The sequence below is a fragment of the Phragmites australis genome, chromosome 17 (assembly GCF_958298935.1).
Source record: "Phragmites australis chromosome 17, lpPhrAust1.1, whole genome shotgun sequence".
Classification (NCBI taxonomy): domain Eukaryota; kingdom Viridiplantae; phylum Streptophyta; class Magnoliopsida; order Poales; family Poaceae; genus Phragmites; species Phragmites australis.
Genome location: NC_084937.1, coordinates 20224662 through 20249977, shown reverse-complemented (window position 1 = coordinate 20249977; position 25316 = coordinate 20224662). Strand labels below are relative to the sequence as shown.

Below are 25316 nucleotides of genomic sequence, written 5' to 3'. Positions count from 1 at the left end.
GGTAGCAAAAGCAGAACTACAGCAGCAAAGGCGACCTACACACGAAAGCAACATGGATAAGGATGGAAAAAATGGGATGACGAGTCCTTGTGGATCATCCGGAGCATGCACCTAGCAACTTCTTGGCAAATATTGGCACCGACACACAATCGTGGATGCGCATGTAAGGCAAAGCCCTCCAATTGAGTACTAGAGGATTGGAGGCCACAAGACGCGAAATCATAGCAATGTGACAAAGGTGTGTAAGGTTGTGGCCACAAATGTTGACTTGCGAGCCAACTCTTGAACTGCAAAGTGATATTCTGACATGCCAGATAGAATTGCATCAGGTCGAGTGGTCGACAAGCGCAAACAATAGATGCTCATGCTCTCATTATTTGACATGACCAGGAGAAAGATCAATGCTCTTAAACCTCGGAGATAAAACTGATCAGCGAAAAGAGACATTATCGACTCATCTGTACATATACATGTTGGCATATTTACAAGTTGAAACTTCACTAGAATATAACAGATTGATATTTCCCTCTTTCCTGAACTCCAAAGAACATCTACCAACCTGAAGTTCCTGTTGCACATGCTTGCTAGGTTTCCCTGCCCAATTGTTAAGCAGTTTTTAACCGGGAACTAATCAAAACTGGTCAGATGTCATACATGGCCAACTGAACTCAAAGCTTTCACCCAAAAACTCGGAGATTATTCATGTTGGTTATATATGAGCGATAATCAAAGAACTCATATACTTCGTCACTTACTTTGTGTCATATAACTGCGGAGGTATGTGCGCTGTGGTTTTTGATTTTTCTAGTACTCCAATCTGACAGTAAGAGACGTGTCCTTGTTTTCTTTTGAATTTCGTACCAAGAATTTCACAACTTGCCTTCGTCTGTCAGGAATTAGTGTGGTCATCATTGCCGACACCAGAATTAGGTACACTAGAACTACTGTCAATATATGAACTCCTAAACTGCTTCACATAATGGATCGGCTGACATTACTGCATCATAAACAGATAACCTGCTCTCAATGGTCAATCGACAAATTGGGCATGACTGGCACTTGTTAGAGCAGGGCCTGCAAGAGAAACAAATGGAGAACTTCAAAATTCTCATGTACATATAGATAATAAGACCATATCCAGAATGTGCCAACATATCAGTATGACCATTCAATCTTACTTGCAGAGAACATGATGGCGACAGGGAAGCAGAACAATGCAGATGTCTCTTTCAAAGCAAATTCGACACAAGATCCGTTCCTGCATTTATGCAAAAAATTTGGGAGCATTAGTTCAGGGAAAGTTTCTGGTGGGAAGTACATGGAAACCTGTAGTTTGTATTAATCCTTTAGTAATAATAGCAAGTAGTACGTTTTTTACTCTATCACACTGCTGTTGGCTATGATTCGCAATTTCAGTTTGCTCTTCCAAGGCTAGTTGAAGTCTCTGTACCTGGAAGAACAAATCATTTATTAGCTCCATATAAACCAGGAAGCTACTTCAATGAGTATGAAAAAATAACCTCTTTGACAAGAACTTTCTTTGGCATCTCTTTTACCACCTCTGGTGGATAACTGCAAAAGGTGCTATAGCTGCAGACAAAGAACAAGACATCAGTCAATGAAAGTATTCAGCTATCTGAAAGCATTTATAATGCCTCTGAAGTAACTCCCTCCCTGCCTCTTAACGAAGTATTCAACAGTTGCCTTAAACAGTTGTCTTTCTGTATCTTTGGTAAGGGTAATCTAACCATAGGTGGGATCTCCCATATTTGATTTATCATTTATGTATGGGCTCTAAATGATATGCTCTTTTAAACATTGATCTTATCTTTGCTAGACAAAGATCCATCTCCTTCCCCCACGAGGCTAGATGTTATCTCCTGCAATAACCTCTACCCAGTCTTCAACCAAAATTAAAAAAAAAAGGTGGAACACAACACCAATAATAAGAATGCCATGCTACTTTCTGTTTAGCTGATGGCGAGCTCCATATAGCATTTCTCTAAAACATTTTGTATTTTGTAGAGATTTATGATCCCATAGACTACTGTTTTTCATAGATTTAAGTTGCAATGATGCATGACATGTACAACAAATAACATGGGTAGTTCGGTAATTACAACCTATACATCCAAAATATCCACATGCCATGAGTCATGAGTATGTCTAATGTTTATACAACTAAACATAATTCTGCAGTGGATACCCAATATTATTTGCATAGCATAAACGAGCCTGTTCCTCTTTACTATCTTCATCAATAGACCACCAATAAAGGAGCCTGATCAACAATGAAGATTAACAAAATGAGAATTCCAAGTACAACCCCTGGAGTAGATACACAATTGTAACACATAGTAATAGAGTAACACTAGAGAGAAAATAAAACCTTGAACCATATTGTATCATCATAAATAACTCATCAACTTTTGATGAGACAGAAATATGTCCTTCACTGATAGTTCTATCTTGCAGTTTAAGAACAAGCCTGTTGAAGAATCTCCAAATAGCAAAAGATACAGCAGCCATTTGCAGCAAAATTATAGGTAGAAAAATAGCTCGAACCGGGATAAAACGTGCATTAGATGGAGTGCCCTGCACAATCAGAGACAAATGGTACTTAGACTAACACTGCACATGAGTAACAGTTTCATAGATGTACAGTTTGGCATTCACAGACAACAAGTGCTACAAGCTTGTACCTAAAACATTCCCAAATAATTTTGAAAAAAAGAAGTATGATGTGTAGCATAAAAAATTGCACCACAATATGTGTGGCAATACAGAGTATACAAAATGCTGCTAGTCAGCTTGGAGATTCCATTGAAAATGTTTCTAGACAGAAAATTGGCAGCTGAAGTATTCACAAGAAAAGAACTATGACACCTCCAAAGGTACAATGTTTATGTATAGACATACAACAGTAAGTATTGTTAGGAATATAGAATCCTTATCCATTACGTATATGTTATGTTACTAGAGTTCTTATCATGTACTCCTCATGTACTCTCAGGATTTACTATTGAATACAAGTTGCTATTCCTAACATGGTATCACAGACAAGTTTTTTTTTGGACGTCGCATGTTAGGAATATAGTCTTTATCATGTACTCTATATATTGCCCCCAGAGACTACTATTGAAGTTATCAAAGTCCAAATGACAGCAAAGAATAATAGACACTAATTTTTGAAGCATATAAAGCATTTGGAAAATGGAGTTGAACAGACCTCTAAGCGCATACACAGAAGAACTTGAAAAACTATTATAGGAATTATCAATACAGGGCCACCAATGTCCTGCAGACCACACAGTTAGTCTATGTCAGCACGCATTTTGGAGAAAAATGGAACACTGCTGTTCCAATTGCACTCTGTATAAGGTGAATATATTGTTATACCAAGGATTGAATGTCTACCGACCATTGGATTGGACCATCTTGTGCATACAAGAAAAGCAAAGCACTGGGAAATCCTGTAAAAAAAATGTCAAATAATTAGCAAGAACAGTTCGAAGGGATTACAAGTTTGATTTGAAATGGACAAACAAGTATTTACCCAAAATTAATGAATAAATCCCACCACCCCAGAGAAACTGCATCACCTGTTGCATACAGTGTAAATCACTTAAGAAGTCAAAAGGTACTACGGTACTCTCATCTATAGCTAAGCTCTATGAAACTTGTATGCAAGGTTGGGTATTTCTACTAGAGCATATAAAGGGGCATACAGAGTATAAATAAGTGACTCCTCAAAATCACTCTGGTACTCCAGCAAAAGAAAAGTAAGCTATATAAATTCCATGTCATTTCAGGCAAAAGAGAGAAAAAGGTGAAATCATGTCATTCACTATGGAACTTCTAAACAGAACACCTATAAATTCAATAGTATTCATATAGCTTACCACATAACTTAAGAAGCATGAGTGATGTAGCCGCTAGTAGAAATACCATGGAAATTGCAACCCAGAAGTACTATGAAAAAGATGACGTTGTTAGTAATAGTTACATGCAGATTTAGTCTGATCAACATTAAAGGCCTCAAGCAATGGCATTCATAATGGATATATATTTTTTAAGAAAATAATGGATATTCGTTGCTGCTATCCAATATACACATGGTCATAGTCATATGTCGGATCATGCAGCAAAGAATCACATATCAATGGCTCAAATGACTCATTGTTGCAAATGTGATACTTCTAACAACACATGGGTAAAAAGAAAATGCTAAGAGAAAAAAAAAAAAAAAAAAAACTGTAGCCTTACATTCACCTAAATTCTTTAGTTGTATTGATAATCCATTGACATTTTTTAGTTGAGCTGAATGTCCCTCTGTAATTGCTAATTGAATACAATAACCATTTCAAACATCCTTTTTGGAGCCGTAACAGCAAGATCGTCCTAGCATTGGTAAAGGTTCCCATAACAAACTAGATTCAACAACACAGCACAACGAAACAAGACAACCGCAAACTGGTACTTCATTTAAAACATCAATCAAAATAATGCCAACATAAAAGAGTATTAGAGAACCATATTCCAATGCAACCAAGAGAAACAATCCCAATTATTAGACAATCATAAAGCATACATTTGTTTGGTAGAACTAGAACAAAAGATCTCATTTTACTGGAGAAAGGAACTTCTATCATGAAGTTGGAGAAAGGAACTTCTACCCTGAAGTTGTCCTTTTGGACAAGATTTAGAACAAAAAGGTTAGGTCCTATTGATTTAACTAAATGGGAGAGCAGATAACCAAAGACTGAAAGTTAAGGGGCTACATGTGCGGTCTAGTCTTAAGATTCTTACAGGAAGTCTCTCCCAAATTGCTTCATCAGTTATAGTTTCTCCATGTCCAGGCATTAGAGCACCACAAATCCTAATGAGAATTAAAAAGAAAGGAATTACAGTAAACAATTTGTACAAATCAGCATGCACTAATAGGTATGATTAGTTGAACTGTTCTTTCTGTCAAGTGACAAACAAGAAATGTTCCCTCAAATGCCTGGTTCTTTGTTCACAGCATAACAATTTTTCTGTTAGGTACTTGCCTATACAAAAGGTATACAAAAACCCTAGCGACAAAGTTTGCAGTTATAAGTGAAAAATGATCAACCACTATCATGTGATTCTTATATTATGACAATATTGTATTTGCAACGATGAAGAACTTACTACAGATTAGAGTGACACTGTACAGGTTGGATTATTGATGTATAAATGTAAAAGGAGAATTATAGTGTGGAGTATATGTCAAGAAGCTGTACTGTAAATTTTCATTATCGATTTAAGTAATTTTGCATTGTATCACTGGAATTTGCGTGATCACCTGAAATTGTCAACCAGTGTAATGATTTCTAAAGCCAAGAGTGGAAGGAAGACAAGCTTTAAATCTATAAAAGGTTTACCATGACCTGAAAATGAACAATTTATCTGGCAGGTGAAAAACAATCAACTCAAAAGGCAAACAAAAAAACAAATCAAATGAATGTGCTTTTGGATAATTCACAGTAAGCAGTGGATTCACCATCAATGTCTTCCAGGTAAACACAGAGAAGAATCTCAAAAGCAACTAGCAAAGGTGTGGCGACTATGGAATGGCATGGAACCTGCTGTACAATTGAATGATCTAATTAACCAGCTGCTTGCCAGGTTCCGAAAAAAAAGATATAAACTTGGAAAGCAAAACTAGAAAAACACACTTGACCACTTTGAGGCGACGATGGAGCAGGTAATGAAAATCTACATCGAGCAGCAACAGCATGGAACGACCATAGAGGGATGAATAGAACCCTGCAGTTTCGGTAGCCATTGTTAGCATTCCAATATTTAGACAGTAAAAGTTATCATCACCAGACAAGGCACGTCTGAACTATAATCAGATATGAATAGAAAAGCAACTTGTTCAGCTTATTTTGTTTGAAAAATAGCTGGATCAGCGTCACCCAGTTCTTGCCTAATGGCCATATTGTTTTCTGGACCGTTACCTATGTTTACTGGTTAAAACTAAGTGGGACAACACTGAGATGAAGATGAGAAGTCAATATCGCAGGATCGACAACATGAAAGATTGACATCAAATGTGTGCTTTAGCTGTTTTAGTGTTTCTACTTCTAGCAAATTTTTTACACACTCTGCAATATTGATGTCTGCAGAAGTGATTAAGTCCATGTCTGCAGAAGTGATTAAGTGCATGTCTGCAGAAGATGAGTTGCATCAACCAAAACCTCAGCACCTTATTCCCTAAACCAAGTTTACAAAACAGGTTCTTGGCTGGTAAAAATCCAATCATTGAACGGTTATCCATACCCTGACTCAGGATACATGCAAGGGCTTAACTTACAGCTCATTCCACAGCAGCAAGTTAACAATGCCCTCCGTCACTGCCTCAGTTGCACCCCCAATTTGTCAAATCACCAACACATAATTTCCCATAACCATTTCTTCCCTTAAAAATAGAACGAAGCTGCATGCTAAATTAGGATGCACTCACCGGCGACTTCATATTCCCTTTATCCTCCTCCGTAAGTTTCACAACCACCGTGGGTACACGTGACTAAATGAAGCACAGTTTTGGGACGGATCAGCAGCTTAGCCGAGCGCCCAGCCCAATTCTCTGCGGGAGCCAGCGCGAGCCACCGAAACGCGGCCCCGCCCCGCCGCAACACTTGCGGTCGCGCAGTCTCAGATATAGGTTGGAGGGAGGAGGGCTAGGCAGGCTTACCACCAGGAGCGGGAGAAGATGCCGTCGAGCTTGAGCGCGAGGAGCGCGGTGAAGCAGAGCAGCAGCGCGTGCGCCGCCGCCCCCTGCCCGGCCCTCATCACCCGCCGCCACGTCGGCGCGGGCGAGGCGGCCCCCCGCGCGCCGGTGGCGCTGCTCGCCGCGGCGTCGCCCGTCGCTTCCAGTGCCATGAGCGCGGTGTGACGGTGGCCGTTGCCTCGCCTCGGGGGGCTTTTCTCTTCGTGATCCGTGGCGGCGAAAGGGATGTGGGATCCACTTGGGTGCTCACCCGTGTACCTGTCAGCCCTGGGACCGCAGCCGCAGAAAATCCCGCGATATTGTGAGCTTGGACACATGTCGCGTTCTTGTGGACGCTCACCGTCTCTGCCGGAAACGGATTTTCACGAGGAAAATGCGTGCGTTTTGAGATAAGATTGGCGTTTTCTCCTGCCTGTTTCGACATATACTTTCAGGATAAAGATACACATGTGCTAGATATTAATCGATGTCCTTTCGAAAAAGATGTCCATGATCTTGGTATTGTTCTAAACTAGTCGAAGTGGCTTTGTCTCGTCATATTTAGTTGCATCTTGCATGGCAGTGTTCCTGCCTTGTTCTTCAAAAGGGAATAGTTGATGCCAGCCAGCTTCATTTGAATTTGCCCGACGCACTCTTTCTCGGCTCATGATATTTCCCAGCCTCAAAGGAACAGTAACATTGAATCGCAAATCAGAACAATGACAGTAACAAAAGCTTGGTGGAGCAAGGAATATCCAAGTACCACTCAAGTCACCGTCACTTGATTTCACTAGACTATCTCCAAGAGATTTTTATCTCTTAAAAATTCTAACAGTTTTACTTTACAATTTTCTTCACGAAAAGATTTCTAATATCAATTTTTTCACTTGGTATTCTCTTATTTCCCCTTACGAAACCCTTCGAAAATAAGTTGTTGGAGATGAGAGAAAATAAAAAGAATGAGAAGAGAAAGTAAGAAGGAAACAAAATAAAGAGAAAATAGTTAAAGATGACCTTATCCTCTAGCCTGATCAATCGAGCAACCACGACTACTACACAATTGCCTATTTGCTTGTCAGATCATCATCGTACGTGATTCCTGTAAGAGTATGCAAAAGTTATGATTTATTTTCGATTCACTATCGAAAACTTAGAAACTCACATTGAAAAGAAATTAAGGAAAGAATCAGAAAAGATTAAGCATCTGAAAGGCGCAGGTGACAACCTGATACTTCTAAACTTATTTTTTATAGGCTACCCACTTGTATTATGTCCTTCTTTCAAATCTCATGTGGATACTAAAAAGGACTGATTACTTTCTATCAAGGTTTTAACAAAGTGACTCCCTAAAAAAATTACCGCCTAACAAAATAAAAAATCCTATATAAACCCCAAAGACTTGTATGTGGTATATACTACATCGACAGGAGCATCGCGAGATAATTACTACGGCATGTACTCGATTGAAGCATGTAATTAGGGAACTCTTTACCCAGTTTGTACAACAGCCTCTGTATCCAGTATTAAGTAGAATAATCTTAGTTGAGATGTAATTACATCTTGTTAGATTTTTGTTTGGTGTGAGTCTTTTGTAACTAGTTGATATTTGTTAGATTGTAGCTATGTACATCATAGTTATACTAATGCTAGGATAAACTCTGGTACGATTGTATGTAACGATGAGAGTTAATAAAACTCTTATTTAAAAAAAAATCTTCCGGTTAGAGGGTCGAACTAGTGCCATGGCTGCCAGCATCATCAGACGGTTCAGGTTCTGTTGCCGCTGCCAACTTGCAAATCAGTGTTCGAAAGGACAGTAGCAAATTTGCAATTTTCTCGAAAAAGATGTACAAATCAAGGTGATGGGCATGATGCTGCCCAGCAGTTCTTCTAGGATAGAAGACCTGTTGCACAGCAAAGGAAACTTGAGGGTCCTATGTAGTCTTCGTATCAGCTGTACCAACAGGAGATTCAGTACAGCAGTCGGCAAAATCCTCATGAACAATCAAATAACAAGAGCTTGGATCTCCAGTACCGCTATATTGAGTCTACCCAATAAAAACTGCCGAAATTAAAAACAAGACCACAGGAGCAATGTAAAGACCCTAGACAAGCTTTGTATCAAATGTTGCCAAGTCTTCTGAGTTCAGGGTTCTGAATAGAGTAGAAACTTTCGTCAACAGCTGTTAGTCGAGCACAGCAGTCTTTCTCATGTTTGCTTTAGGCCCCAGCTAATCAATTAAACACTTCAATTCCAGAGATGATAAGCGACGGCAAAACAAAACAAGAAGAGAAGTGTAACCGCCAAGAAGACTTGATTCATGATAAGCAACCCTAGAACTTGATTTCAATTACCCCAGAAATTACTAGGGCGGTAGCAAGTTTTTTACAGGATACATCAGCCATTCGCCAAAAAACTGGCTACTCATGGTACAACCTACAACTCAGCCACTTCTTGTGTTCCACTGTACAGTAATCCTTCCAAATGGTGACCCAGCCACAATCTACAATCTCTTTCAACTCCCTCCAGCTTGTCTTTGCAAGGGCTTGACTCTAATCCGTATCTTTGGCTTCGCTGTTGTCTGTGCGGTATCTACAGTTGCTTCCTTGCTTGAAACTTGGGGCTCAGAACTTCGCACTGGAGCTGGTGGCCTTGCCGGTAAAACTTCCTGCGAGCCTGAAGACTTCACTATGTTCTGCTGTTCGGAAGAAGGAACCCCTTCACCTTCCTGCTGCTTTCTGGCTGATTCTTTCTCCATTCTTTTCTTCTCTTTCTTAAGTCTCTTTTTCTCCAGATACTCGGGGTCATCTTTCTTATCCCGTTTTCCATCTCGTTTTCGCTTCTTATCTTTCTTGTCCTTCTTCCTCTCTTTTGCTTCCAGTCCATTCATAGATTCTGGAGCTGGGTTTCCATCATAGATGGTGGAGACTCCTTCAAGCTGACTACCAGGCTTGTCTACAACTTCCAGCGGATTAATGACAGGAGAGAACTGATCCTTAGGAAGAGCATCCAGCCTTGAATCAGCAGTACACTGTAGTTCCTTGCAAATTTCATGCCTGTCGATTAGTTTAGCATTGCTAAAGCTTGCAGACATCCTTGATTCACGGTCATGACACGAGTTCTGTTCCTCAACGTTATGATTGCTTACATTTAATGGCTCATTTGCTGCTCCAACCATAGGGGCGTCCACTGACATAGAACTACATGGACCCACTTCATTTTCATTTCTTCCACCATGAGAATGATCTCTATGGTCAGCATCAGATGCTTTACTGGAAGATGCAGTACGCTTCACCCTAATTTTGACAACATTCCTCCTTTCACTGCAGTTAGATATATTATCAGCATCTTTAGTCGGTCCGGAGGTAGGTAAGACCTCACGGACACTAGGAGTGCTAGTGGAAGGTTCTTGAGGTCTTGATGGTTGAGGAATAGAGGAATCAGCTTTAGTGTGCTGATCACTACATATGTCCTGGACCACCAGAGGGGCTGTGACAACCTTTGGAACACCATACAATGTTGGGGACCTGACAATGGAAATGTCAATATGAAAGCACAATTAGCATAACAAATTCCATTCGAACGCATGCTTGATGACTAAATATTGAGTGTTTATGACACATTAGAATTAGAGAAACTGGAGCTTTTTTTTTTTTTTTTGGCTCAAATAGGACCCAAGGTTCATACTACTGAAACCCCTTTTTTGACATTTGCTGTCTCCCAAGTACTTTTTTGAGCTCATGTGTCTTGATGTTGGTGTCATGTCCTTACAGGGTGTATGCTGAAAATGAAAAAAAATCAGTAGCAAACCCATCAAGGGATGCTGACAAGGGTTTAGGTACCAGGATGGTTCTGGTCGGCCAAAATCATTAGCTTGATGGTGAAATAGTACATGTGAGACTCAAAATCTTGAGTAAAAGAGCATGGAGGTTTAAGTCCCCAACTCAAATTATTTTGTATGTTCAAAATGTTGAAATTATTTTGTGAATTACAACTTTACAAGTGTACACCGTACAAGTACATAACTTATAGAAGGGTTTCGGGGGTAAAGCCACTGAACCAAAACAGGGTTCCCAAAACCAGACCCGGTTGTTTTGGCCAGTTCTCGGCCTCTCACTGGTTCTTGGAAAAAAAAATATGGCAAACCTTCTCTGGAATGCCAGCTTATACGCAAAGGCCACATAACACAGTAACAAGTAATCAATGAAACCAAATAGTGAAAACATGTGAAATAGCAACTTGGCTAACCTTCCAGCAGCAACTTGCAATATGCAGAACACATGATGACGAAGAAATATGTTGTTGTATGCCTTTATGCCAGCAAGCAGGTGAAGGAGACCAATCAGAGTCGTCAATTTTATTTGATCATTAAGGTGAGGATCAGTATTTGTTTGGCATATACGCAAGACATGAACAGCCAACTTTGTCGCTCCTGCAATAACTCCATGTCAAAAGAAATTAAAGCATACAAAATAAGCTAAAAAGTACTCCAGCAATCCAACCTCGCAAAGACTTCTCTTCATCAACATATTTCAAGAACAACAAAAGAGCTGCATCAAGGCCTTTATGGTGTAACTCAAGATCAATAAGAATCCTGCTAGCTTCAATTTGAACTTTCCATGGTTTGTCCATGTTGCGAAAGGGGGCAATTAGTTCACAAATGCGATCCTGCAGTAATGAAAAGTTGTGCCACATGAATGTGATATGCACTATGCAGAGCACACCAACTATTGGATAAGATATGGAGAACATAGATGGGAACTTTCTTACAAGGCATATGGAAGATGACACCCTCCTTGCTATTCGTGCAAGGGTACGAATGCAGCTGACAGTCAAGACCCCATTGTAACCAGGCATAAAGCTGCACAAAGGTTTTGAGGCCAGTTATTACCAATTGTCAGAACTGAAGGATGTGTAAATAAATAATACTGGTGGGGAAGTTCCACAAACTTGTCAAATTGCAAGAGTCGATCTATTCGCTTGAGAACAGAGGATAGGAAGCCTATGCCCTGTGGAAAAGCTCAATGTTATTGCTCATACAGTTATCAGTGCCTTGAAAGCAATTTGTGGACACCTCAAATAGAGCATCTGGCAGTATAATAGGCATGGGTAGTAACAACACAAGATTTCTGGTTTTATTCCATTATCTGTAGGGAAAAAACAAAAATGTGAAACGTCATTCGCTCTGTTTAGAAACATTGGGTCAAGGATGGGATTCACTGTTATCTGTTAGCATTGATGAAAAAATCAGCCAATCAGCAGATTAATCAGTGATCGGCAAGGCAACGATTAATCAGTGATCGGCAAGGCAACGAGTAGGTTAGCCTGTTATCGGCTCTAAAATCGGCCAGCCGATTAATCGTCTGACAACTCGATGATTAATCGGGTTGACTGGCCGATTAATCCCCTGACTCGGTCGCAAAACGACTCGCCCAACCCCAGGTCGCAACTCAGCTCCATGTATTTGTATTTGAGACTTTTTAGTCTATTTTTTATGTGTTTGGTTGAATGAGAATGATTGCTGGCTTGCTGCCATTTTTTGGAATTTATAGTTTATATTTGAAGCACATACTCATAGATTGTTATTTATTTTGCAGATTTATCGCCTTCCAATCAAGCATTCATCATCAAAACTACAATATCAAGCTATCAAGGTAACACCTTGCTGTCCTAGTTAGTTCTTAGGATCTTATACATGTTTACATAAGTAATTTATACCAACCGATTAATGGTCGACCAATTAATTCAGTTAATCCCCAATTAACCGATTAATCCCTACTCCCGGCTGGCCGAGCAGCTACCGATCACTGATTTTTTTAACAATGTCTGTTAGGATTGCCCTAATGTCATGCAGATAAAAAAACAATTTCCAGTGGACATTTCCGCCAGATTGAATTAATAAAGGACTAGCATTATACCAGATACCAGGTATACAAAACAATTCAGCATGTCCATTAACAAAGTTTCACCAAACTGTATTTGAAACAGATTAGATTAATTCCACGAAGGTGCCCATGTATTTTTATAATTAGTCGTATCAAATTATTTTGTTCTTACCAAGCATCCAGGAATCTCACATGAACTGATTTGTCTGAACAGGTCTAAAAATAAATATAGGTCATACACTACTAGATGACATGCATCCATACAAACCTGCTGGCCAAATTCCAGTTCGCCTATTGCCTGTACCATTGCAGATAGCCAGTACACATCTGAGTAAATATTTCCATTGTTATCATTGTACTGAAAATGGGACAATACAAAAATGTGCAAACATATCAGTGGGCAGATTGTAATTGCTATCGTAGAAAATTATTAAAGCAATATCCATACACACACACACACTAAATGATCATGAACGATGAATACTAATTACTCCTTAATTTGTAAAAAGTAATATATGATTACAGGATTGCAGATGACAAGTAAATAAAATGGAAGCCAGAGATCAGCAGCAACCTTCAGGAGCTGAAGAATAAACTCAATGGCTTCCCTTGGGCTATTCTTGTCCGATGATCTAGCAAGAGCTACTGCATGGGGGATTGCCTAGTAAAAGGAACATAAGTAATGACAAATGTTATTTTTTCATTATTGCTTGTTGCTACGATCAACAATGGCTTAAGAAACCACAATAATTGAACTACTAGCTCAATCAGCAGCGACCAAATTTAAACTGTTCAAGTATATTTTTGCAAACAATGAAATAATCGAACACAGGTCAAGGGCAACAAAAAAGTATCAATTTCTCAGCATTTCAAATTTGGGTGTTCTCTTATCAAACATTTCTGTTTGCAAAAAAAAAAAAAAAAAAACAATGGAGTCCCATGCACAATGCACAGTTTCAAATTACTGCAAGATAAGTAAAGATTAAGCACTGTATCTCAATTGGACTGTCATATAATAGATTAAGGCCACTAGGCAGAAATACATCAATAGATAATGATTGAGCTGGTATGTACAATCAAGGTAGACAATGTCTGGTACATTTGCCAATATAGTTTATTTGAGCGATATATGAGAACTGATTTTATTTCAAGACAAACAATGACTACTGGGTTTATTATTTTAAGTCTTTTAACTCTTATCCAGAAACTAATGACAATGGTATGGTGTTGCGGGTGGAAAAGAGTACATGGGTAACATTCTGGACATGCAGAAACCTACATAGGCAACAATCTGGATATGTATAGGGGTAGTGGTTGCCCCCACGATCCACAAGAATAACCATTTCTATTTTCTAATGACACAGCAAATAGTGTACTTAATTATTTTCATATATCGATGAGGCCCACCATTCTAACATTGCCAAAAATGATTCTGCATTATTTTATCAAAATGTGCATCTGACAAACTAAGATAAGCAGTTCCAGACGCATGAAATGTTTGTGGTAGTGCTATATAATGCATTATTTTGCCATGGGTACTCACAATAATAATTCCTACCTCAAAGCATTACCTCAAGAACAAAGTACTCTGGGATATCATGGAAGTCGTTCGGCCTATCAGTAAAACAGAAAGATGCTTATTATGGCCTTAAGAACAAAAAAGAAGAAAAATGATACATAATAGTTCGTGATAGGGAAAAAAAAGGTTATGCATAATGCAGATCTTGACCTGGGCATTCCAATATCTGCATCAAAGCGACGACTTTTATAGAATTTAACCAGGTGAAGCAACCCAGCTAAATCAGTTGCCTGAATGAAACAAAACAAATTCATGTAAGATAATTGTGCAAAATGAGATGCATCCAACCAAGATTCCTAGAAAAAGCGGCAAGAACTGCCAAACATCCCATTTTTCTGCTGAGCAGTGTAAAATAAATGCATATATCACGACATCAAATGTATAAGGTAATGCACAATAAGATGCTTCAGTGATGTCAACCACTGACTCATTTATGTAATTGTTCACTGCCAATCTGCATTGCTTGCAGGAGCAGCAAAAGAAGGCAAGAAATACAAAAGGAGATTTTTTTTCCCACTCATTCTATTTTCATTTTCATTGCTAATTTATATTTTTTTTAGTCTATATCACTTCAGATATAACTTTATTTGAAATATTTCAACATATGAGGAAGCTACATTGTTGGATGGCTCATAGCATGGATCTCCATAAGCCTATATTACAGCCCTTTCATTCACAAATACAACAACAAAGCTTTTTGTCCCAAGCAAGTTGGGGTAGGCCCTTTCATTCACAAATGAATAGTACAATACAAAAAATATCCAACTACTACCAAGGTGTAAAGTTTTGGTCTTCAAATACCTCAAAATGGAATGGTATCTGAATATGTACAACAATAAAATATGACTGCTTTGGACAAAGAGTAGCAATCATACAACTTACAGAAGCATACCTCAGATGCTGTAACTGCTAATGCATATGCCGCTTCAACTCTAACTCTCCAAAAGGCCTGCATGTTACTAATCAGTTACTGAATAACATAAAAAATATACGATTTCAACAGACATTATTGGAAACTTGAAATACCTTTGTGTCATTTAGGAAATTATTGAGGGCGTTAACCACAGGAATTGAGAGCTGAGGTAAATTCTCCAGCACTGCTATTGCCTGTGATTGTGATATAACGTCTTTGTCTTTCTCCAATTGATTGATCTGCCAAATGGCTCAAATTTGTAAGAATGAATCAGACAGTGAGAAAAAAGAACATATATTTCTTGATCCTAAGATCATGTTGGATTGATTATTAATGTTATGTTCTACCCAAGCTTACAATACTGCTACAAATCCAATGTGTCATATCCAAAAGTTTGAGGGGCAAAGGAAATGCACAAGCCAGTTTACTTATCGAGATCTTATTTGGGCAATGTATGTTAAACATCCCATCGTTCTTATGGATGCTCATCCTAATGTGTCACCTATTTCACCAGGAAATAAACACTTTAGACTAAATTATGGATATATGATGCATCTGTTTTTGGATCATGAAGGAAGCAAGACCATCAGTACATATGTCAAAAAAATCTGAAAGATAGAAAGGCACCCCATGCCCTGATATTAAGAAGTGACAAGTATCAGAGGCTGTATAAGTGATGCATTGACTCTGAATCTCTGGTAATAGTCTCTATCACACTACCTTCCAGAAATAGGTATTGAAGAGTTAGTCTCAAAGGAAAAAGTCCGACTTAGTGAACCTCCTTCTCAATACCTAGAGAGCAACAATATATACTAGCACATCTTATAGCTAGATCTTCGCTACTAAGTACTAGCACAATAAATTTGGAAAATATTATCATAGATCTACAATAGTGGGGAGGACTGTCCTGTGGTTAAACGTCTTAAACCAACAAAATCACTACTTTCCTTCACAGAAACTATTGAGCATAAACTTACTCCAAGTGTCCAATACCATCATCGATAAAAAATATCAATTTCAAATGGATGAAAACACAGGACTCCCTTTTTATCAATAAATATTAAGTTTATCTAGTAACACGCACCCACATCTGAACAGGCTGGTGAAAATGGTTCTCAGCAAGATATTCCATCTCCGGGTCTACTCTGATCCACAGCAAAGGTGAATCCATGCTGCAGAGGTCAGAAATGTAAGTGAGATATCAACAATGGAAAAAAAATGACAGACAAGAAAACACGGATTTTATGGAAATAGACCTTGTCCGGTTCTCTTGAGTAGAGGCATCTATGTTGTCATCAGAACCATCAAGTTTTGCGTTTTTTTTGGATTTCCAAATGCGCTTTGCTGCTAGTTTGGAATGACACTGTATTTCCACCACCTGCAAAGCTTCACCAGCCATTGGCAGAACTGGATGATCATACGCCCCATCAGTTTCATGAACACGTACGCTCATCATTCCTGGCCATCCAGCATCACCTTCTCTAATATCACCGTTGGCATGACTATCAAAATCAGGTGTAGCTTTTGCTGTGCAACCCCTTGAAACGGCTAATTCAATCATATTCCTTTTTTTGCTATAGGAGATTCCCAATCTTCCAAGCAGAAGGATATGGATTTAAGTACAAGGAGATAATGAACAAAAGAATCTTATAGATTGGACAAATGCAAACTACAAAGAAGTCTCTTTTACCTCATAATGGGACATCCACAAGATTCAACCCACCGTGGAAAGAATTCTTTCAGGAATGGGCGTTCCAGGTTACCAACCTTATTTGCAAGGTGCCTGAACTGAATAAGAGGAAGTAAAACAATAAATTCGACTCTGCATGAAGTTCAGTTTTGCTGCTAAATCAATATTACATGTGTCTGTTTGTCATAACTCATAACAGTTAATATTAACAGAGTGCAGAAACATCCCACATAACAATGTAATTCAGGGAACTAAGAGGACACACGAAGCAGATTAACGCTGTCATAAGTGAGACCACATACCACATTTAACAGCATATGCTAGAGCTTAGTTTAACATAAAAGCAGCTCTAGCCCACAATGGAACAAAAGGTAGCAAAATCATCACCACAAACATTTGTGAAAAATAATATTACCTCTGATTCCAATTTCCAGATATAAGTCAATTTGGGCTTGGGCACAAAAATTAAGGAATTGATGAAATGGCCATGTTACCCCTCAATCATTAGTTGGTTAATGGTTAAAGATGGCTCATTTAAGTGGGGGTATACTAGGAAGAAAAGATGAAAAGGTGCTTTGGAAGTGTAGATGGACTTCTATTTAGGGAAAAGTTGAAGAGTCTAAGTGGTGGAATCGGAGGGAGTGCTACACTTCCATTACTGTGAATGTTTATGTCAATAACAATGAATTAAAAGAAATCCAGAAAGTTCTCCCAACGTATATTTATCTCATTTCATCATATGAAGTTTTAAGAGAATATATAGGCCGTTCTACAGCTTTGAGGCATATTTATCTCATTTCATCCTATTCCACACTTGCTAAATTAATGCCATATGTTTTCATCAATAAATGAAGCTATCAAAGGTGGAGGGAGAAAGATGGGGGGGGGGGGGGGATGCAATCATGGACAGATATCTAGATAGATGCAATGAACTTGACAAAGAAAGGTGCATTATAGAGACAACTGCCAATATTATTATACCTCTTTTGTACTTAGTGTTCTTGAGGCACGATTTGGAGCCACTATTACCTGCAAAATCTGGAATTGGGAATGATGGCAGTCTATCAGAAGCTATCTATATACATAATGGTCAATTAAGAAATCAATGGGTACAAAAAACAACGAATAGGTCGTTAACTCCAAATTAGAAACGAGAAAAGAATCTTCAACTATGGATGTAGAACCATATATCAAGAATAAAAATTGAAGAAAAGATTGGTATCTGAAACTCAGTAACTCCTATTATGACTAGCCATGTACTTCTCCATTATCGGTTCAATTGTTTAGGCAAAGTGCTGCAATTATTAGATAAAAATTTATCAATAGTACAAACAGAAATATATCAAGGATGCAGATACCTTCCGAAAGGAATCAGGCCCCATCTGTTTCTCCAACATTTGAAGAACAGCTACCTGTTAAAAAGAAGAAAAAAAAATGAGGGAACAACACATATAAACCAAATTTATAGTTCAAATGCTCAAAACGTACTGCCTTCAACAAACGAATTTTCCCATATGAACCAATTGTTTGAGTTCCATATAAATCACTTGAAGCAGCTGGAGAGCTCAAAGCAGTTGCGCCACTGACATCAGATTCACATACAGTGCAATTAGCCTATTACAAATACAAAACAAGGTATTAATAATGATATTCAAGGATCATGTTACTTGAATGAATGTGTAAATGCATTGCTGAATGAGTAATTGCAGCAGCAAAGCCAGAAATTGATACTTAATCCTCAATAGACATATGAATGTTTTTCCCTCCCAACCATACTATCAGCCTTATGTCAAAAGGAAGGCAGATCATACTTGGTGGTAAAGAGTTATTTCTTCACGGATTATCAAGCCATATTAAGGTGAATACGTATAAGAGAGCAGACAATTATATCATTTTGGCACAAAATTGGATGGGAAATGGAAGAATATTTACATGATCATTGATTACATTTACATGAATACGCAATCAACATATCTGTATGACTGGTGATTTAATAACAACAAGAATCTTAACAACAGGTGCTTTTTTTTGGGGGGGGGGGGGGGGGAACAAACCTTGAAACGCCTATATCGTGCCTCGTTATTCCCAAGGTAACGCTTGATAAATAGATCAGTAAGAAAACCAGCCAAACCATCCAACAGCCATTCTGCTCCGGCAGTAAATTATACTGTCAATATCATTTATCATTTTAACTATGTAATAACGTACACAAATTGGCAGGTAGAGATGAATTACCATCATTGGGCTCCTCTGCACTTGTGTATATTCCAAACCATTGCTTTGCAAGGGCGTAAGCTAATTTGATTCTTGTGCCAATTATCTGAACTATTTTACAAGTTAGTAACAGCAGTGCAAGATATATCTCAACAAGACAGGTTTCCAGTCATCTAACAAACATGTTAATCGAAATGTTCTAAAAGGACAGCATAATATGCTAAACAATAGGACCCGAAGCAAGTCCTAATCATGGTTCATGGATCTGTCCGTACTGGCATGAAAGTTTATGAAGAATTATACAACAAACATACAAAATAAAAGGCACACAGACATGCAGAAGTATTACACATACAGTTTCTCACAAACATATTCACAGTGTCTGATGGGGGTAGCAAGCTAATTGATCAAATTAACAAGCATGAAGTGTCATACTGGCAAATCTAGTGAAAACAGAAATTCTGATAGAACAAGGACTTCCACTATAAGCAGAAGTTATGCATCGTTTACTGATGTTATATGCTCTTGGTGAACAAGAAGGGATTGAAAACAAACGGCTAACAAGCAAAATAACTAAATACAGAATTTACCACAATTGAAAAGTATGTTCTAATAATCAACACATACACATTCATATCTCGTGAAAGTGAAAGATATCAAATTGTTGGTAAATCGGAGAGGGGAGCAAAATAAGAGAAACACAGACGCACCTGATCTATAACCTTCTCATCATGCAAGATATCTGAACTGAAGATGCACGTGGAAGCTCCTAAGCTTGTTGGTAATACTGTCATTTCAGATGGAAGAAAAATCTGCTTGTACAAACCAAAGGGAAATGGTGCAGCAAGATAATCTTCATAACAGCTGCAAAAACGACAAGAACAGAAACAGTAAAACAGAAGCTTATTCAGATATGTTAAAAATCAACTCCAAACTAGTATTTTTTTAACAAAATTTTGTTCTGGTTAGCACCTGTACGCATCATGGAAAAATGAGATTGTGTTCTCAAGCTTTGACAAAGCAGGGGATAAACATATGTGTGAGACACTTATGTCATTCCTGTCAGGGAGAACCTCAAGTGGACCAACAACCAAGGATATCCACTGTGCACTAACTGGAGTGTTCAATTTATACACGTAAGTTTTTCTTGAAGGATCTTCCTTGCATAGGACCTGTATGATGTAGCATCAGCAGAATGTGAAAGAAAAAGACCTTCCAAGATCAGGAAACAGTACAGAAAGATATCATCATGTAAAGTTTACAAAGAACATTTGCTAACAAACTACAATACCAAGTGCATAAAAAAGCTTCCTTGTCATTTAACACAAAACTGGTTCTTGTTCCAAAAGGAGGAAGTTATTGTGTATTATGCCTCCATGCATCGTCAATCAAGATTGAATCATACCTGGAAAAGCAAGTCACCGTTGCTGACAGCAACTAAATTCGTGCTAACTGTAAACTCTAGGTCAAATCTGGGCATAGCATGATACAAAGAGAATTATTAACACGCACCAGAAAATAGAATATCAGGATTTACTAGCAGGGCAAAAAATAAACTTCACTTACGGACAGCGTTGTGTGGCACTATCAATGCAAGGAAACCAACAGTGTGCACGTCTTATCTGACTACTACTATGCAGGACATTGCCGACGAAGTGAACGCCAGTTTCAGCCTTTTCCAAAATATAATCTATGTGAATCAGTTTTGTGTTCTTCACCTATAATTTGTTACAACGAGATATCATGTCTGTAGATATCTAAAAACATAAATAGCTTGTAACTAATGTGTATTAATGAAAACTTTATTTTACCTCTTCAGTTTCAGTTTCAATTCCATTTTCCTTGTTCTTTTCATTTCCATTTCCATTTCCATTTTCCTCTTCCTTTTCCTTTTCCTCTTCCACTGCAGAACCATTGCAACCATTAACAGCTTGATCATCAGAAGTTTGAACAGGCTTTCCACCAAGTTCTTCAAGCCTTCCACCATTTTCTTCATGCTTTTCACTGTTTTTGTCAAACTGTTGCTCAGTTATTGATTTGACTGATCTCTCAGATGACACAATAAGATTAGGTACAGCTTCTCTATTTAGAGACGAAATATATGTTGAACATGCAGCATCAGCAGCAGTCTTCGAACATGATATCGAAGACCAATTCGGTTGGTCGCCATCATTTTTCCAATGAGGGGAATAGTCAAACTCGACAGTTTCACCATCCACCAGTATGCTCCTGATCGTCATATTGTCAGCATGTAGAGCAAAAGTGCCATTCTCGGCTAGAAGAACTTTTATCTCGGTATACCTTAATGAATGAACCAAAAACATAAGTTATGTCAGTTCACCCACAGTGTTAATCAAAGGTGTTTATAATATGGATGCTGGATAGAACAGGGGTGGGAGGAAAATGATAACATTGTATTCTCTAGGATGACATGTATTTAGGAGAGAATGGAATATCAGTTACAGCATAGTTAATAAAGAAGCTATTTTTTTTACCAAAGATTCACTAAGTTTTGAGAGTTAGGACCATGGACCACCCAAGTGATTAATTTGGTATATATTGGTATAAAGAGCTTTTATTGTTTGGTTTCCTCAATATTATTCTCTAGTAAACTCTCTTATGCTTAAAGGCACATGCATTGACAGCAGATCACATGTGTATGATTTGAGAGTTTATTACTACAAGGTTGTCAAAAGAGGGCAGAAGGGGTGGGATCTTAATTCACACTGTTAGGAGTATAGAATCCTTTTCTGATTCATTGAGATTCCACCTTGCAATCTTTCTCACAGCAATTAATGGGACAACAACAGTTCATCCAGACTAGTCTATACAATAAATATCCGAACTAAATCAACTTGGTCAAGGGGGGGGGGGTACCCAAAATCCCAAATCCCTCTCCTTTTTTCAGCAATTGATGGACAACAATAGTTCATCCAGACTGGTCTACACTAAATATCTTAACTAAATCATAAACTTGGTCCTCTATGGTTATGATAAACTAAAGACTTGTTACTCTATGGTAATGATAGGATAACGATGAGTAACCATATCTTCAAACAAAATGCAGGTGGTATGTGTATGCTCGTATTATGTATTATTACTTTGTACATAGCTTTAGTGCAATTCACCGAAAGAACAGGATGCTAATGTGCTACTATATTTCAAGTCAGAGTGTTCAGTTGGCATCCTTTGCCCCATTACCTAATGCACTATTTGCATAATCCCAAGCAAAAATGGATCTACATTCAAATGTACAATCTAGCATCTGAAAATCAGCTGATAAATCCATCTGCAACAGGCCTGGAAGTAAATGACTTGCATGCTACAGCATAGGTATAAACCGAATTGCTAATGCCGTCAAGCAATACTAACAGACAGCTAGACCAACTCTGCTAGTTAGAAAAGGCTGCAGTGGACTTTCAATGTGCACAAAAGCTGCAATTTCTCCTAGTTTTCCACCAAACATTTTTGGGTCTGTTCACTCTATCAAGAAACAAGAGCTTGAATTCAACCATTTCAGCTCATTTACTAAGCCTACATTCGCTGTTATTATCTCAATAAGTATTACAAGGAATTATATGCATTTTTTTCTGACAAATAAAGACCTAACATGAATATTTTTCTAATTTCTCAATACGTTAGCTAAGAGCCAATGCAATCCCTCCACTTAGATTGCTCAAATCAAGCGAACTAATTTCAAATGTGAAAGCTAAAGATATCTTCTGTGGACATATTGAACCATGGAAACACATTTTAAGTTCAAGAGAAGTAGAAAACAAAACACTACTACAGAAAATCCAGCTTTCACAAAAACTGCTGATTTCACAGGTACGTATAGCGGACTACAGTGGTAACCAAATGAATTCACTTGACTTTGACGGCGATAACTTACGCTGTGATTTACAAATAGCAGCTCATGGTTTTGCAGGGTGCCAGCAGAGTCAGGTAACACATATAAAATTTATGCAATGATAAATTGGCTGTTTCAGCAGTGTCCCAGTAATTAGCGTCCTCTATTACATGAATCTAGTAAGCATGAGGAAAGGAAATGAATTGCTAAGGAGGAACAACCATCAAAACATGTAGCTAATAAACCTCGCAGGTAACTATCATGGGTTCATAGTAAGGATGGTTATATCAGCTAACCAAACTTCCTTAACAAAAAATTCAAACCTCTCAGGTAGCTAATGGTTGTTGTCCACAGGTACGAGCAGTGCCACTTACTTTCAGAAAAAATACACTTGTTTCATGAATCCAATCCACAAAATTTTGACAGTAGGAGCAATTATCGCACAAATTGAGCAACCAAGCACAAGTTAACAAGGCTACACCAGATACACTGTTACGCAATCACATTGCACAGCTCACTACTCAGGCAGCTGCACCAACTTCAATTAATATCCAGCAATCACATTGCACTATCGGCGACATTTGGTTTTAGGACAGCAAACTAATTCAGCCAACTGTCTTACAAATCAACCGAAGCATTTAAACTCCAAAACGCAAGCTCAAACGCTCGCAGCATCAATACGCTACTCCACGGCAGACCCCAAACCCTAATCCTCGCGCCTCAATCCATCCCCCGCTTAGCACCCCCGAAGAGCAGCTAAACCCGCACACAAGGTTAGGGCACGCGCATCAGGGGATAGGATCGGAGCTATTTCGGCACATTTTAAGCGGCGTCGCGGCTCACCCGTAGATCAGCTGGTTCTCCATGTCGATGGAGAGGCAGAGCTTCTGGTGGAGCACGGTGGCGCCTCCGCCGCCGCCGTCGCCCTTCTGCTTCCTCGCCTTCGCCATTCCGAAGCTCCTCCTCCTCCTCCTCTAGGGTTTGGAAGCTTCTAGAAGGGGGATTGGTCGGAGCTTAGTGAGGTGGTGGTGTGGCGCGGCGCCACGTCATCTCGCGGCTCGGGGGCGGGGGCGGGGGCGGGGCGGGTCTCTGAGACGTGAGAGGAGGAGCGGGGGCGGCTATATAGGCCGGGTTGGGCGAGCGCTCGAGCCCGTCGCGTCCCAGATTCTTTCGCCGCCCGGCGAAGGGAGTCCTGCGTGGACCCGGTGCAGGGGGTGCGGTGGGGACGGGGTGCCTCGGGCCGCGTGAATGACTGACTGGGTGGGATTGTGTCTTTGTGGTCTATGGACTCGGTTTATTCCAGGGTTTGGTAGGCATCTATCTTTTCTTTTGTCCATTACAGTTCATAGCTTGGAGAGTTGGGCTTTTTTGCCCATTTAAAAATATGGCTTCGTCCCACTCAAAACAGGCGTTCCCACCGGCGATGTCTTATCTTTCTCCTCCGCTCTCACTCTTGCAGCGCTCTCTGGTCGTGGCATTATCGTTAGATTCCCGTCTCCTCCGTTGTATATATTATTCACATGATATCTTTTATTATGTGATATCGGTTATCTTTCACTATCTATGATTACGTGACGTCGACTATTTTTCACTAACTATGATTGTATAGCGTCTTCATCTGTATTATTCACCAACTATCTTTCACGGTCTATGATTGCGTGCCGTTTTCACCACCCCATCCTCACAACTGTCACCATCACCAGACCAACCTACTTACTTAAGTATCCTTCTCAGTTTGGAAGCACACTGGTGAACTCTGTAATCGCCACCACTACCTTGCCGCTAACCCCTTTAAAATCGTCATCATTTGAGAAATTAAGCTTGTTTTTGTACGTATGATAATTAGGAAGTATTTAAAAATATGGGTTATGGACTCAAGGGCTTAAGAATCTAACCCATATTCCAGTCATAAAAACAAAGGTGAATAGCAGCATCTCGTTTTGCTCACGGCCTTTACGAATGGGCTTATGGCCTGGTACATTTGTTTGCTCGCGACTGAATAGCTTGTGAATTGGCCGAGATGCAGGAGTTTTTTATTTTTAAATTTGTTAACATTAATATTAAAATAAATAGACCTCTAATGAAAAAAAAAATTGATGCAGGTCGCTCTCTCATAGGGCGGTAAGCACAGTGCGGGGTTAATAGTGTTTTGTCAAAAAATTCATTAATATTAAAATTATGTGATTGACTAATTTCTAAAATTATTTTCAGCCCTAGCCTATACGGTGAAAAAATGAGTTACTTTGTAATGCGCTATTTATATACATTTTATTATTTCATGTGAATAGAGCATTGTAAAAGAACTCACCTTTTCATCATATGGTCTAGGGCTGAAAATAATTTAGAAATTAGTCCATCACACAAGATGAATATTAGTGAATTTTTTCAGATTTTTTAAATTAATTTGGGTCCTAACAATTGTTAAATGTTATAAAGGTAGTCTTT

At 38.8% G+C, this 25316-nt stretch overlaps 2 protein-coding genes across 3 annotated transcripts; both read right to left on the bottom strand.

The window, feature by feature from the left end:
• Positions 1–402: 402 nt before the first annotated feature.
• LOC133896796 (uncharacterized) lies at positions 403–7044 on the bottom strand. 2 transcript variants are annotated; one of them, XM_062337434.1, is made up of 15 exons: positions 6725–7043; positions 5703–5793; positions 5528–5612; positions 5330–5414; positions 4810–4879; positions 3903–3972; positions 3557–3602; positions 3422–3473; positions 3230–3298; positions 2390–2595; positions 2207–2281; positions 1521–1590; positions 1370–1450; positions 1179–1258; positions 403–1074 (listed from the first exon to the last, which is right to left on the bottom strand). In XM_062337434.1, exons 1-15 carry the CDS (start codon positions 6910–6912, stop codon positions 963–965), a joined length of 1380 nt encoding a protein of 459 aa, XP_062193418.1. In that variant the 5' UTR covers positions 6913–7043; the 3' UTR covers positions 403–962. The 2 variants fall into 2 exon arrangements, with proteins under 2 accessions (XP_062193418.1, XP_062193419.1); XM_062337435.1 differs by lacking the exon at positions 3557–3602 and having other exon boundaries at positions 3400–3473; positions 6725–7044.
• A 2017-nt stretch (positions 7045–9061) lies between these two features.
• On the bottom strand, positions 9062–23949 carry LOC133897682 (transcription initiation factor TFIID subunit 2-like). The gene is made up of 25 exons (XM_062338479.1): positions 23715–23949; positions 20833–21322; positions 20588–20739; positions 20427–20493; positions 19994–20193; positions 19732–19885; positions 19043–19127; positions 18862–18953; positions 18296–18421; positions 18166–18219; positions 17789–17845; positions 16808–16905; positions 16374–16709; positions 16202–16289; positions 15231–15356; positions 15097–15153; positions 14355–14434; positions 14197–14239; positions 13200–13286; positions 12894–12983; positions 11691–11749; positions 11511–11601; positions 11243–11408; positions 10989–11172; positions 9062–10267 (listed from the first exon to the last, which is right to left on the bottom strand). The coding sequence occupies exons 1-25, from the start codon at positions 23819–23821 to the stop codon at positions 9256–9258; spliced, it is 4101 nt and encodes a 1366-aa protein (XP_062194463.1). The 5' UTR covers positions 23822–23949; the 3' UTR covers positions 9062–9255.
• Positions 23950–25316: the final 1367 nt, after the last annotated feature.